This window comes from Crocodylus siamensis, chromosome 6 (assembly GCF_052110815.1).
Source record: "Crocodylus siamensis isolate JL-2025a chromosome 6, ASM5211081v1, whole genome shotgun sequence".
In the NCBI taxonomy this organism is placed as follows: domain Eukaryota; kingdom Metazoa; phylum Chordata; order Crocodylia; family Crocodylidae; genus Crocodylus; species Crocodylus siamensis.
Window position 1 is genome coordinate 13,034,077 of NC_143400.1, and position 14,768 is coordinate 13,048,844.

Here is a 14,768-nt window from a genome sequence, read left to right on the forward strand (position 1 = left end):
AGGCCTCTGACAAGACCCTGCCCTGCTTTTGATCATGCTGGGGAGATTTAGAAATCCCTCCAGGGGCATCAGCCACCTTCAGAGTTGCCCAGAAGAGGGGAAAACCAACCCCACCCCACTCAGAGATTTCTGGAGAAAGCTTCAAAGCCCAGCAACCCTCCCTGCCTGCTGGAGGCTTAATGACAAGTAACAATTAGTCATGGCGCCTGGATCCTATCTAGTGCCATCTGCCAGTGTATTGCAAAGGGCATTTTGGTGGCATCGCCCCCGCTTCACTAGTGCACGGGTGTGGGGACAAGGCACATGGCCCAGATCATGCAGTTGCAAAGCCAGGCTTCACCCAAACTTTCTAAGGCTCGGGCCAAATCTGGCAGCAAAAGGGCCTGAAACCCATCCTGGCTCCTCACCTCCCCCAGAGCCTTATCTCTGCCCTCCCCTGCCCTGGAGGCTGCTGGAAGAGAGCAAGGGACACAGGCTGCACTGGGGGTTGCTTTTAATGCCATGTACAAAGTCTCCAAAAAAAGGAGAGGGGGAGGGGGGGGGGAAGAAACCAAATGACCTTTAAAATCCTTTCAAAAATAAATTAAAAGGGGTTTCCCCTCCAGAGAAGGAGGGGGACAGTCTACAGTGCTACTTCCCTGCCTAACCCAGAACGAAACCCGCTAAAGCAAGTGAAGCAGGCGACCTGACCCTTCCCTGGCTCCTGTCCACCCCACCTGCCCCTTTGTGCTGCCAATTGATGCCCAGGCATCCCGGAGACTGGACCCCTGAAGCGTTTGGGGACCAGTGTCTGCTGGGACCCTGAGACCCCAGCAATTCCAGCAGGGACAAGGCAGCTGGGGCCCATGTCTGGGTCGGGTTCCCCCACCTCTGGTGCCTTCTGCAGACACCTGCCACCCCTCAAAAAGCCCTGGGGTTGTAGACAGCCCCAGGGCCCTGATTTAGCCTGTGGCTGTATTCAGAGACTGCAGCCACCAGCCCGCAAGCAGGGTGCTGAAGGGAGGCATTTCCACCCCATGGCTGTACTTCGTGGCTCCTGATCTGCCCATCTCCCAAGCATCGGTTGCCAACTGGAGCCATCCAAAGGCTGGCAGCTCCCTGCGTATCCCCAGCTGCACCCGAAAGGTTGTTGCCTGCCGGCCCCTGGCGCCAGTCCTGTCATCCCTCTGTCTTGAAAACAGCAGCTGCCAAAGCAAATGTCCCCTCCAGCCGTAGTCAGGCCCCTGGCAATGGAGGGTTCCTCATCTAAGCCCATGCACATCACATTGTGGATGCCCCGTGCCATCCCAGAGCCACTGGTCCACAGATTAGCTTAGCTGGAGCATGTCTGGCAGGGGCAAAGGAGCTGACAGATGATCCATCCAAAGCAAAGTCCCCCGACCTTGCCCTCTTGCTCGGATGTCTCCACGTCTCAGAAGCAGTGGGATGAAGGAAGGGGCGAGGCCAGGCAGCTTTGTAGCATCGGCCCCAGCAGGAAGGTTCCCCAGACAACTTCCAGATCGGCGCCCACTGGGCTCTTTCTGTTGGCCCTGCTTGGGGCCTCCATGTCTCCATGCAGATGGGAGGAAACTGAGGCACAGAGGGAGGCAATGTGTCTGAAGTATCTGACAGAGCTGGGCGATGGGTGTTTCTCTAATCACTGGGCCATACCGTGCTGTGTTCGGCTGCCCTCTCAGAACCAAGCTGGATGCTTAACTCCTCTCTCAGCGTGCGGGCACGGGTTTGGGGGAGGACTCCAAAGGGCTCTGCTGCAAGCAGAGCTGGCGGAAAGCAGGTGAATGCACTCAGAGCTGTATGGAGAGAGGAGCCCAGCCACCAGCAGAAGCTGCACACAGTTCAGGACCAGCACTGGGGGCCTCGGTGCTCTCCCGGATGGGGGCTGAGCCCTCCCCGGCTGGCCCCCCCATGCCCTTGCCGCAGGTCCCCAGGGCAGTGCAATGGATTATCCAGGCCTGGGAGCTTCCTCCTACCAGAGACCCACGAAACACTAGGGTGGCTCCAGGTGCAGGATCAGGGCTGATCCCTGCTAGGTCTGAGGCTTTGCTTCCCGGGATCCTGGGAGGACCTGATCCCAGGCAAGAGAAGGCACTGACAGGGTGGTGCACAGGGGCCTGAGCAGGGAGCAAGTCACCATTACCATGGCTCGGAGGCCCCATTTACAGCAATCCCGATGCCCTGAGCCCTGGAGCTCCTCCTCTGCGGCTCCCAGAAAAGGAGCACCAAGAGGTTTTCCAAGCTCCTGTCCTTGCCAGGTCTCCCTGGATCCAAGCTCCTACCCCTGCCAGAGCTCCCTGGATTCCAAGCTCCTACCCCTGCCAGAGCTCCCTGGATTCCAAGCTTCTACCCCCTGCCAGAGCTCCCTGGATCCAAACTCCAACCCCTGCCAGATCTCTCTGGACCCAAGCTCCTATTTCTAGCTCCATCTCCCTGGATCTTACATCTTCACCCCCACCAGATCTTCCCAGAGCACATCCTGCCAGGATGAGGGGCACTGGCCCCACAGCAAGCAATGCCAAGACTCCTCCCACCATGGAAGGGCATCCCCAGGGAGTGTCTGAGCCTGGCCGGGCCCTGCGAACCCCATGAGCTTGAAAGGGGGGAGGATTTTGCTATTTACATCCCTGATAGGCGTGGCTCAGCCCCTCGCCTGTCCTTCCCCTCCCCGGCCATGGGGCAGGGGCAGGTCCCCAGCCCCAGGGTGGGCTACGAGGTCTGGCACTGGACATGCTGCCGCATGCCATCGTAGTTGTCCTCATAGTAGGCCTCGCCAGCGTGGGAGCGCCGCCCGCGCTCAGCTTGTGGCACATATTCACTCAGCTCCACCTCCTCTGTGTCCTCCGTCGCCATCACCTCCTCCTGGGCTGGGAAAAAGGCCTGCAGCTGGCGCAGCTGGTCGGCTGGCAGCCAGCCGGGCTCTGGGAACTTCACCTGGGGGGGAGAGAGACAGAGGGAGGGGGATCAGAATCAGTGTGGGAGCCCATCTCCAAGGAGACAGGAAAGCTCCCTGGAAACCAGACCGGTCTCCCAGCAACTCCAGGGCAACAGGAAGCCAGGATCTGTCCCCGCTCTCCATAATGCAGGGGAGGATCCTTACCTGGAACTGGATGATGAGCTTGCCGCGTTGGTAGGGGCTGCGGTACACAGGCATGCCCTCGTTGGGGATGCACTTTAGGTCTCCAGGCCGGATGACATCACCTGGGGGTGCAGAGTGGGAAAATATTATCACCCCTTCCCCATTCCAGGGGTAGAAACCAAGATACAGAACACTTTGCCTAAAGTCATCCAGCAGAGCTGGGAACAGATATAAGGAATCCTGAAATCTGTTCTAATCATTAGACAACCTTCTCGATCTCAGAAGAGAACCCAGGAGTCCTGGTTTCCAGCCGCCACTCTAACTACAGGTCCCCCTTCCCCTCCAAAGCCCAGAGGAGAGCCCAGTAGTGCTGGTGCCCGATCCCTTCTGCTCTAGAACTCATGTCCCCCCACTGTTCCCAGCCTGAAGAAGGGAAGAACCCAGGCGTCCTGGGTGCCTGACCCACCTGGCTGGGAGGAGACAAGCAGGGTGCGGTTGTCTAAAGTGCGAATGAGCTGCCGGCAGCCGCAGAGCGCATCAGCCAGGCTGATCTCCTTGCGGACGATGAGGTCATTGCCGCTGCGCCGGAACACAGGGTGCTCCTTCTGGTCCAGCACAATGATTATGTCCCCGGGCTCCAGCCCAGGCACTTGGTCCCCTTCCTCATGGAACGTGATCTTCTGCCCGTCCTTCATGCCTGCAAGTGGGACGCTAACAGCTCAGGGGCCTGTCTCACCGCTCCCCGCTTCTGTCTTACCGGAAATGGGGCCACCTCTGGGGTGGTGCCATTTCACAACCATGCCACAACACTACTGAGTCACGCAGGGCAAGAGCTAAAGAACCCCCTGCGTTAGACCACAAGTGTAGGGGGAACATAGACAGGCAGGAACAACAAGCCTGGCTGCCTGTCTTGTGACAGAGCCACTGAAGGAGGCTGTGTCATTGTCACAAAAGCAGGAAAGAAACCCAGGAGTCCCCATCTCTACCCCCCAGTACCCCCGCCTCACCTTTGTCCAGGTGGACGCTGAGGATCTTCTTCTCACGCACCACCTTGCGGCCATTGCAAGCCGGGCAGCAGTCACGGGGCCGGATCCACTCGCCCTGGCCCTGGCACTGCGAGCACATGGTCTGAATCTGCTGGATCATGCCAGGCCCCAGCTGGTGGATGCGCATCTCCACGCCAGACCCATGGCACTTGGGGCATCTCCGCTGGGCGCCCTCTCGCACCCCGCAACCTGTGGACAGAGGTGGAGGGACGGCAGGGCTGGGTGTCAATGCTGGGAGATAAATCAATGCTGCCTGAGCCCCTCCCTGAACCCGGCCCCAAACCAGGGGAAGGCGCTGGGGGCACAGGGTATTCCTGCTCTGACCACAGCACAGAAAATGGGAGGGCCAGGCTGGAAGCCTCATTCCCCACTGCCCCAGTTCCAGGGCACAGACTGGCCCAAGGTGGGAGTCAATTAATCAGAGCCATGGGTAAGAACCCAGGAGTCCTGACACTCCCTGCCCCTTGATGCACAGCGCCAAGCACATGGGAAAAGGTAGTCACCACCTGTTTCTACCTGGATGGCTCCAGAGCGATAGGGCTGTGCTTCCCAGCCCGTTTCACTAAGCCAAGATGCAGCCCTGACTCTCGTCTCCCATCCCCCTCCCAGGCCCCAGTGCTTACCACCACACTTCCTGCAGATGACGTTCTTCTGAAGGGAGAGCTTCCGGGTGGTGCCGCTGTACAGGTCCTCTAGTGACACCGAAAGCTGATGCACCACAGTCTTCCCTGCCCGGAGAGATGTCAGGCTTAACACCCATGATCCACTGGGGCTGCCTACCTATCCCTACCATGCAGCCACCTCTTGGGAGGAACATGGCAGTAGCTTAGCCCCAAGGATTGCTGCCCTGAGACTGACAGTCCCGCTTGAAAATGCCCCCAAGCTCTGGGGTAGAACATCACAGCTGCATGGTAACAGGCTCACACAACATGTTTGGACAGGGCAAGGCTAGCTGCCCCTTTGACCCATTACTTTCCCTCTCTTAGGCCAGGCTGGACACAGCCTGCTGTGTCCCAGCTTCTCAACTAGACGCAGTCTCTGCACCAGTCCTTGCTGACCAAAAAGTGATCAGACGACTGAGCGTATCACAGAAAATAAAGGTCGGAAAGGCCCTCAGGAGGTCACATCTAGTCCAAGCCCCTGCTCCAAGCAGGACCAGCCCCAACTACATCATCCCACCAAGGTTTTCGCTACCTGGGGCTTTAAAAACTCCAAAAATGGAGAATCCACCACCCCTCTGAAACCAGAGCCTGATGCAAGCACCGGGTTTGTGCATCTATCTCCCTGACAGCTCCCTGGGCTGGGATTTTTGCATAAGGCGTGTGCGCATGTCAGCTTGTTTCCTGTGTGCGGCTCACCAGCCGTTCCTGCCCCCTCCCAGCCTGATCTCTTAATTGTCCTGTGTCCCTGTGATCTTGTTCCCACCCGCAAAGCAGCTGCGTCAGGCTGCTCCCTGCCCTGGCCCTGTTTCCTCATCTCCTGACCTATTTGCCACAAGACGTTTTTTTCTGCAGCCAGGGTATTGCTCAACAACCCTGCTATTAAACCCAACGCCTTCGTTGTAAACACCCTGGCACCCATGCTGCAACGGCGCCTGCATCTGGCTGCTGGGAGCAGCCTCTCAGCCCCAGGGTTGATGGAAGCCCCCCACGGCTTTAGGGCCTGGCGTTGTACCAGGCAAGTGATCGATGGCACAGTGCTCCCTCGTAGTCTGGGGTGGGAAATGTCCTCCGATACCTCCCGCCCAAGCTCCGAGCATCCTTAAGGCAGACGCAGGAAGGGCAGAGCTGGGTGTGGCCTTGCCGGGCGAGGATGAGGCAGGGTGTGAACGAGTACGGTCTCCCCACCCACCCCGCCCCCCTGCACCAGGTACCTCGCCTGTCGGCCCAGCCACGCATCCGCACGCCGCCTCCGAAGAACAGATCGAAGATGTCCATGGGGGATGCGAACCCCCCGCGGCCGCCCGCACCCCCTTCCTTCATGGCACGCTCCCCGCCCCGGTCATACAGGGCGCGCTTCTGGGTGTCCGACAGCACCTCGTAGGCCTGCGAGATCTGCTTGAACTGGGGCGGGGAGAGGGACGTGGGGTCAGAGGCACTGACCCCCTCGCCCCCTGCTCGCCCCACGACCTACCCGCTCGCCCCGGCACCTACCCGCTCGCCCTCACTGGGGTTCTTGTCCGGGTGGTAGCGCAGCGCCAGGCGCCGGTAGGCTCGCTTGATCTCCTCCAAGGTGGCGCCGGGTCGCACGCCCAGCAGGTCGTAGTACCCGGTTTCCTTCACCATCTTTTCGGTCGGGGATTCGCTAGGAGGGAAAAACAAGGGGTCCACTCCCAGCCCTCGCTGCCCTCACTCCCATGCACACCCCAATGCCCCCCCGGCTGCTACAGGTGGGTCTGCCCCGGACCGAGGACGGGGGGAGTCGGGCCTGGGCACCCCGGGGTGGTGGGGGGGGGACCAGACCAGGGCCCGGGGCCGCCACTCACCCGCCGCTGCTCGGCCTCCTTCCACCCTGCTCCGAACTCTCTGGAAGGCCGGACACGCCCCCTGGCGCCCCATTGGCTGCCGACACACCTCCCCGGCCGCTCCATTGGCTCACCCCTCCCCCGGCGCCACACCCCCCGGAAGCGCCGGCACCGCCCCGCCCCCTATTGGCTGGCGCGGTTTCCGGTGGCGGGGGGGGTGTGGTGGAGGGGTGGGATGCGGATGTGGGCCTCGCCCCATTGGGTGCTGCGGACGCCCGGATGCGGACGCCCTGGTGATTGGTCGTGTGCTCACGGGAGTGCGTTTACGGCTGTGATTGGCCGAAAGGGGTGAGCAGGCGACCCAATCGGGTTCAAGGGGGGGATTTAAATTTACCCCCCCGCCCTCGGGGCGGGGCTGCTTCGGGGTCTCGGTCCCGTGGTCCCTGGCGCGTCCAGCAGGGGGGGCTGCGCGCCCGGCTCACCCTGGCCCGGGGCCCCGGGTCGAGGCAGGGCGTCGCCGATCTAGGCGCTTCCCCCGCTGCAAAGGGCTCCGCAGGCAGCGCCCGGGGCCCCCGGCTCCCGCGGGCCTCGGCCCTGCCTGGGGGGTTTTAAGCGGACACGGGGGGAGTCACAGAGCGTCCCCCAACGGCCGGGCCTCAGTTTCCCCTTGAGGGGCCGGGGCATCCTCCTGCCCGTCGGGCCTGGGCTATTTCAAGAGGGCCGTGAAGCCGGCCCCCGTCTCCGCTCTGGCCGTGGGCCCGCCAGGCGGCCCCCGTCGCCCTCCCGGGCGGGTGCGCGCGGCTGTCAGACTTGCTGGCCCCAGCAGCTGTGAAGAGGACCAGAGAAGCTAAAATAGCTGCGGGGCCTGATAAGGCAGCTGGGTCGAAAGTTTAATGCTGGGAGGCATTGGGGGTTTTTTTGGCTGCTTCGCCTCCCCGGGACAGCGTGAGCCAGAGCAGGGACGGAGGCAGGCCTCTTATCTGGGCTTGCAATGGGATAGAGGCATCCTAGAAGAGCAGGGCCCGCAGCCGAAGATGACTGGAGAAAGGGCGTTCTCCCCAGTCTATGGGTGGGAAGACCGAGGCACGGAGCAACGCAAGATATGAGGGGTTAATGAAAGTTCGGCGGGGCGGGAAGGGAGGAAGCTGTCCCCACTTGTGGCTCGCTGGTGGCTGAGCTGAGTTTGTTGGGTCTTGACCACGGGGAAGGGGCCGCAGCTGTCGTGCCTCAGTTTCCAGGAGTGGCTTCGTGCCCCGGCTGCCTTGCTGGGACCCTTCCCTCCGGAGATCCCAGCATAAGACCCAAGCCAAACGCACCCCCACACTCAGCTGCCTCCTTCCAGACAGGCCCCAACCACTGAGCTACCTGACCCCCAGCCCCTGGACATGCTTCCTCCAGTTGTTCGGTGCCTGCTGAGGGCTGCGGTCGGGGTGCAAACAAGCCTGCTCTCGCTCCTGGTCCTTATCCCAGGCCTGGCTCAGGAAGAAGGCATTTCCAGAGATGTGAGTCACGGCCTGGGCCTGAGGCCCTGGCACAATTTGCAGAAGTGAGTGTGGGGCGGGGGGAAGTGAAGTCATGTCTTGGCTGTGTGAAGAAGGGGCTGGAGACTCGTGTTACTGGAAAGCCCCGGGATGGGGGGGGTGTTCCTTTGTCTGCAGGCGGGTGCTGTATAGTGCCCACTTCTCAGACCGGGAAAGGGCGAGGGAAGCGGAGTGTGCACGGGAGAGGCTGGGATGAGACCCCTGCCTTCAGCCTGCTCGCATGCCAGCAGCCGTCTTCTCTCCTGCCTGGGGTCCCGGCCCTTCCACCTCCAGCCTCCCCCTGGCTTTGGGCTCAGCAGAGGGGAAGGTTGTGCAGCTCCTAGCACAATTATAGCATCCCAACCCAGGACCAGGGGGTTCATGTGCTCCCTCCAGAGCCATCCTGTAGCAAACCTGTGTCTGACCCCTTTCCCCCGGGATTACAGGGGGCTGCTGATACTGAAATCCAACCCTGCCGGCCAGTTGTCCTCCAGCCAGAATTAAAATAGCCGCTTCTGCCAGCTGCTTTGGGGATAGACATCACAGACTCCTGTTGTCCCAGGGCACATGGGATGCCAGGTTGTTTTTTGGGGGGTGAGAGGGTGAGGGTCTGTTCAGCCTGGATGTGCACCAAACACTGGGTGTTGTGGGAGCTGGGGACCTGGGTTTGAATCCCAGCTCTGCCACTGACTTCCCAGTGACCTCAGGCAAGTCCCTTTGCCTCCCATTTTGCTTCCAGGATAAAGACTAAGGCTGACAGGCCTTGCCCAGCTCTATACCCATGGTTTCATTTTTCCCTTTTATGTCCCAAACTGTGCCTGGCTCTTATTGCTGCAGGGAGATAATGGAGAGCTCCCCAGGAACCAGACGATTTGTGCACCTGGGCTCCAGGGAAGGGGTTGTTGTCCCCCGTGGGGATGGGCTGGCCTGGTGAGGAAGGAAAAAGAGCTGCTTTGTCTTGGCTTCCGGAGGCAGATGCAGCTTGTGACTCAGTTCCCCGCATTGAAATCCCGGGCCCTGACTCTGCCCTGGGGTTGAGCCCCCTCTCCCCACCCCCAAATGCAGGGGAGGGGAGGCATTAACCCTTTAGAGTCTGCACCGCCTATTCAGGGCAAGTCTGTATGGGGCATCGGGTCACAGCCGTGGGGCAGCTTGCTCTTGAGGCAGCCCAGAGGGAGACTCTGATTAGAGATTTGGGTCACAAAGTGTGGGGAGAAGGGGATGGGAGCAGGGCACACACAGGTCTTTTCTTTTTGCAATGACACCCCGCAGCTGCCTGGAACAAGCCTGGCATGGGGGGAGGCCCTGCATGTGCCTGCCTAGCTGGTACAAAAAGACCCTTGAGGCAGCTCTGAATTGGGCTCCCTGAGCCCTGACAGGCTAGAGTCCCCTCCGCCCCCATCCCTGTCCAGCCTCAGCCTAATTTACTCCCTGGCAGTGCTGCCTGGGCCCCTTGTAGGGTGAGAGTGGTAGGGGAGTAGTATTCTAGGTCCTTGCCAGGGAAACTGAGGCACAGGGATGCTCCTGGCCCCTGCCTGGGGAAACAGGCACAAGTTTGCCTCTGGCCTCTGCCTGGGGAAATGGAGGCACAGGGATGTCCCTGGCCAAGGAAATGGAGGCACAGGGATGTTCCTGGCTGGGGAAACTGAGGCATAGGGGTGCCCCTGGCTGGGAAAACTGAGGCACAAGGATGTCTGAGGCCAGGGAAACTAAGGCACAAGGATGCCCCTGACCCCTGCACAGGGAAACTGAAGCACAGGGTGCTGGGTGAAGACAACCAAATCCAGTACTACGGGGGTTAAGAATGGTTTCCCTGGAGGGCGGGTGGGGGGTCAAGGGGTGGCAATAATTCCCCTGCCCGAGGCCGGCCTGTGACTAGCAGGGACCAAGGAGCAGAGGCCACGTCTGCAGGCTGCATCCGGGGCTGCGTCCTGCACCCTGGGGACAGGGTCTCTGCCCTGCTCCAGGACCAGGCAGGGGCCACACTTAGGCAGCAGAGAAATGGAGCCACAGCTTGGGCTCTGCCCCTGTCCCGGGCCCACTCAGAGCAGCCTTGGGGCTGCTCTAGTTCATGTCCCACGGGAAGCAGACACCAGAGCCGGTGCAGGCTGGGGGACCTCAGCAGTGTCGGGAGTTGCAACGGGCACAGGAGCGGGGAACAAAGAGTGGCGAGGAGGCGAAGGAGCCTTCCAGAAGGGGATGATGTCATGGCGTGGGGGAGGGCAGCGGCTGGTTTCCTCGTTAAAGACGGACCTGATGCTGGGAGGTTGACCGCAGGCGATTGTGGGGGAGCCGCATGATCTCAGCCAGCTCCCCCCGGCACACACTTTCATTGCACTGAGACCCTTGGAGCTGCCTGGGCAACGCTGCTCAGGCCAGGGGCAGAGCAGGAGTTTGCTCCCAGCTTGCTGCATCATGGGGGGAGGTACGAGGGGGCCATTCTGTGGGGACGGGCTGCCAGCCCCCCCACAAGACTTGGCATTGCCCTGGGCTCCTATGTGCTGACCCTGCCTGCTGCCCGCAGCTCTAATCACAGCTCTCACTTTATTACAGGTTCCTTCAGCTCTGGATCCGGTACTTACTGCTCCGAAAATTGCTGTTTACCCATGCCAGGGTCAGGCCGGGTCCAGCGGAGCGGGTGCGGGTGCGGGTGCGGGGGCTCCTTCCATCCTCCCAGCCTGCAAATCACCAGTCAAGGGGTGGCTGGGATCTGTCATGGCCGAATTAATGGGTTTTCCCCCCACAGAAAAGGCCAGCTGAGTCAAAGAAGGGGGGATTTCAAGGGCACCTGCTGGGACAAGCCAGGAGACTGGCGGTGGCCGACGTCTAGGGGCTGCTCTTAAGAGGGTGCCAAGCCCCTCCGCTGGAAGCCAAAGCCGGGGCTTGCACCTGGGCTTTGTGCTGCAGAAGGGACTCCAGATCTGGAGACTTCTTCCTTTCTCTCTTTCTCCCCCCTCCAGCGTCTTGTGCTAGAAGCAGCCTCTGCTCCGTGCCCACAGCATGGAAAAGTGCTTAATTTTGAATGACTGCAGGATGGTGCGGGGGAAGGATGGGATGGGGGAGAACTGGCCGCACTGGTTTGATTTCAAAAGAGAATGAAAGAAAGAAGATTGGGCCTCTGTGGTGCCAAGTCCCGGTGCCCTACCCAAGGCTAGTTCAGAGAAGAAATCTGCCCAGATGCAAGTGGGTGTGCTGGGCATGGGACCCGACTGCTCTCTGCCCGCTGGACTGAGCTCTGGTGCCATGAGCAGCCTCTGGGGTCTTGCAGGGGGAGAGGCCAGAGTGGTGCACAGGATCGGGGCCCTTCAGTGACCCCCCCCCCCCCCCCCCAGCTGCCTGAAATCCCAGCCTGAATGCAGGGACAAATGCTTATCCATGTAATGTGACCTGCGGCAGGGGGGACAGTAGTGCTGCTCCCTGTCCCCCAGCTCTGATGGATGGCTCCAAGCTGGCATGCCAGCTGCCCTCCACCCCACTTCTAATCCCGTCCCGGTCAGAGGTCCGGCCGCCTGCGTTCTGGGGGGAGAGCTGGAAAAATCCACGCTGGCTTTTTTTGGCCTCCTTTGGCTGACAGCTGCCACGGGGGGGGGGGGGGGGGGGGGGGGGGGGGGGGGGGGGAAGGGCAGGCACAGGGCGAGGGGTGGGGCTCATGGAGCAGCTGCCCCGCAGCCAAAGGGGGACTTATTATAGGCTCAGCTATTCTGGGCCATGTCTGTGCTGCACGTGAGCTCCGGGAATCTGCAGCGAGGGCTGTGGACGGGAGCACCTGAAGGCAGAACCTGGCCCCTGATCCTGGCCGGAACTGGTCTCGCTTTGCTGGGAGAATAAAGGGCCCGGGAGGGCCCGTGGGCTGGACGTCAGCTTGGAGACATCACACGAGGTGGCAGTGCAGCTTGATGATGTCATCTCCCGTCATTATGACATCACGGGCCTTGGCAATGACATCATGGTACAGCATTGCCATTGGATGACATGACCCAATGGGATATGAGATGAGGCAGCACCAGGAGGCTGACAGGCGATGGGGACAGATCTATGTCATCATACAACAAGATGGGGCAAGTGACATCATGGGCTGGCCAGCACTGGGGACTGAGGTCATTACACAGCCATGAAGTGTGGTGCATGATGTCATCACATCGCAATGAAGTGTGATGTCATCAAATAGCAACGAGGTGCGATGTGTGATGCCATCAAATAGCAATGACGTAGTGCAAATCAGGTTGGGGGGTGATCCTGGAAGCTGCCCTGCCCTGCTTTGTCCCCCAGCCTGATCTCACATGAAGCTACCCCATGCTCCAGCCCTGGAGCCTCCATAATACTGCACTGGGACTCGGACGCCTGGGTTCTTCTCCCACCCGTTGCCTATCCCCGAGCTCTTCCAGGCCAGGAGTCTCTCTTGCTGAGTCTGTACAATGCCTGGCTCAGTGGGCCTCTGATATCAAGATGTAACAAGGTCATTTAAAGTGGAATATGCTGCAGCACGTGTAGATTGTGACAAAATTAAAGCAAAATACACTGCTGCAGATGTAAACGGTGACATCATTAAAGTGGTTCAAAAGGGCAATTAAGCTGCTTTAAAGGCCAATTTTATCACTCAGACAAGTTCCCAGAGCCTGCTGCACAAATGACTGTGCTCAACAGCCCTGCTTGGACTGGCCCAGGTCTTCGGCTTATCACTTCCTGGCCTTATGGCTCAGATCAAGTCCTCTTGTAGGCTAAGATCAAGTGGGGGCATCAGAACCCCAAGACGTTTGGGCTTGGGCCTGCATGGAGCGTGCCTGCCAAGGAATTTGGGAGCATCTGAAGTCCCCGGGTGATGGGTCGGGGATGGAGGATGCTCACTGGTTGTAGTGCCATATGTGATGCTTGGAACGATTGAGTTCTGCCTGCTCAGTCAATATGGTTTTTGGAACGATTGAGTTCTGCTCTATCGATATGATTTGGAACTGCTTTGACCTAGAACATGAAATATAATAGTAATTTAAAAAGTCTTTGGCTTATTGGAACCTCAGAAAAACGGAAGGCATTGCCCTCATGCTGTAGACTGTGTAGGAACTGGTTGACTTGCCAAACTATCAATCCCCCAAGGGAAAAGAGGGTGGGAGGGGGATTTTTCCTTCCCAAAAAAGGATTCTGGGTGGGGAAGTGCCTATAAAACCCTCTTCCAGCTGAGCAGGAGCAGGAGAGGGTTGGAAGGGGCCTGATGCCGGTGTGATGATCTGCTTTTCTGATTTAAAATACACTCTCTTGTTGCTCCTTTTCCAACTGTGGAGCCCCTGCAGGTTGCTTCCCTCCCCCCCTCCCTCCCTGCTTTTGCAGTGCTCAGGTCCCTAGACTGTCTTTTCAATCCCTCCCCCTGCATAACAGCTCTGCCTTGCTCACCTGCCTCGTGTCTGGGGAAACTGAGGCACGTGGGGTGGAGAACGGGATGAAGCTTTGACTGAAATCATGCCAAGAGGAAGGAAAAAAAACTTACTTTGTGTGTTCATTCCTCTTCCCCCTCCCATGCTTTCCTCCACAGGCCCCAAAAGAATCTGCCAGCACATTCCACATGTCATCACGTCCCTCCCGCCGTCAAAGGCCCTTCATTGTCTCTGGGAACCCGAGGAGGGGGGTAAAGATCGGGAGAATAAATAGAACATGACAAACACCCCGTGCATCTGAGGGGGGAAGGAAAAATGCCTGTTTCACTTAGTTGCAAAAATAAAAGAAAGCCTGAATGAGTCTTGCTGGATTATATTTAGCTTTGTCCGGGTGACGGGGCTTTTTTTGTGTCGTGTGTGCAAGATAGATGAAGATATATATCTATATATATATCTATAGCTGTATCTATTTACATATATATGTGTATGTATGTGTGTGCATATCTATATATATATATATAGTGGCTCTTTCCTTATAAGGCTTGCCGATTTTGGGAGCTGCACAGTGAGGTCATGCTACTGAGGTCATCTCCACTCCCCCCCTTACCCCACAGGGAGGCTTTGTGTGGGCTCCATTGAAACAGCCAGGCTTAAAGGAAACAAAACCTTTAATTGTCTGGATTTTATCCAAGGGAGAGACAAGGGAGGAAAGGCCTCTGTGGGCTCTTAAAGTGGCAGCCTCGGTGCACTGCCCTGCACACAACCCTTGCACGCTGAAGGCCAGACTGATTCATCCAATGGACAGTGGCAAATTCGCACCACTGGGCATGTGATTCACGCCATCCTCCATGCAGACAGGGCTGGGGAACATGTGGGCATCTGTGAGAGCATCTGTGTGTCAAACAAATTCACAGAAGTTTAGGGCTGGAAGGGACCTCATGACATCATCAGGTCCAGCCTCCAAGACAGAGAAGGCATGAGTGTGTGTGTGCACACATGTTTTTGGCGTGTGAGTGTGCAGGTATATTGGAACTGGAGTACACCCACACATACACATACATGGGCATATACACATACACATACATATACACATACATGCACATACATATACACATATGGATCCCTGCTGCCAATCAACCCAGATTCTCCACTCCCCCCCCACCCCACCCCCCAAAAAAAAATTAGATTATGCATGCTCTGATGACTGGAATTAATGAGGCTGGACAGGTCCCGGATAATTACGGCGGTTCCCATTGGTCTGGTGTCTTCTGGCCAGTAACTGTTTCTCTCTCCCCACTC

General features: G+C 58.8%; 1 protein-coding gene across 1 annotated transcript; it reads right to left on the reverse strand.

The window, feature by feature from the left end:
- Positions 1-476: 476 nt before the first annotated feature.
- On the reverse strand, positions 477-6,696 carry LOC149861137 (dnaJ homolog subfamily A member 1-like). The gene is made up of 8 exons (XM_090052224.1): positions 6,605-6,696; positions 6,273-6,423; positions 5,993-6,182; positions 4,743-4,847; positions 4,081-4,308; positions 3,540-3,770; positions 3,095-3,195; positions 477-2,928 (listed from the first exon to the last, which is right to left on the reverse strand). Exons 2-8 carry the CDS (start codon positions 6,402-6,404, stop codon positions 2,704-2,706), a joined length of 1,212 nt encoding a protein of 403 aa, XP_089908350.1. The 5' UTR covers positions 6,405-6,423; positions 6,605-6,696; the 3' UTR covers positions 477-2,703.
- Positions 6,697-14,768: the final 8,072 nt, after the last annotated feature.

Coding starts and splice junctions, on each gene's coding strand:
- LOC149861137 (XM_090052224.1), bottom strand. CDS start 6,404: ATGGTGAAGGAAACCGGGTACTACGACCTGCTGGGCGTGCGACCCGGC. Junction 4,309..4,742: donor CATCTGCAGGAAGTGTGGTG/GTAAGCACTGGG, acceptor CTCTGTCCACAG/GTTGCGGGGTGCGAGAGGGC. Junction 3,771..4,080: donor CAGCGTCCACCTGGACAAAG/GTGAGGCGGGGG, acceptor TCCCACTTGCAG/GCATGAAGGACGGGCAGAAG.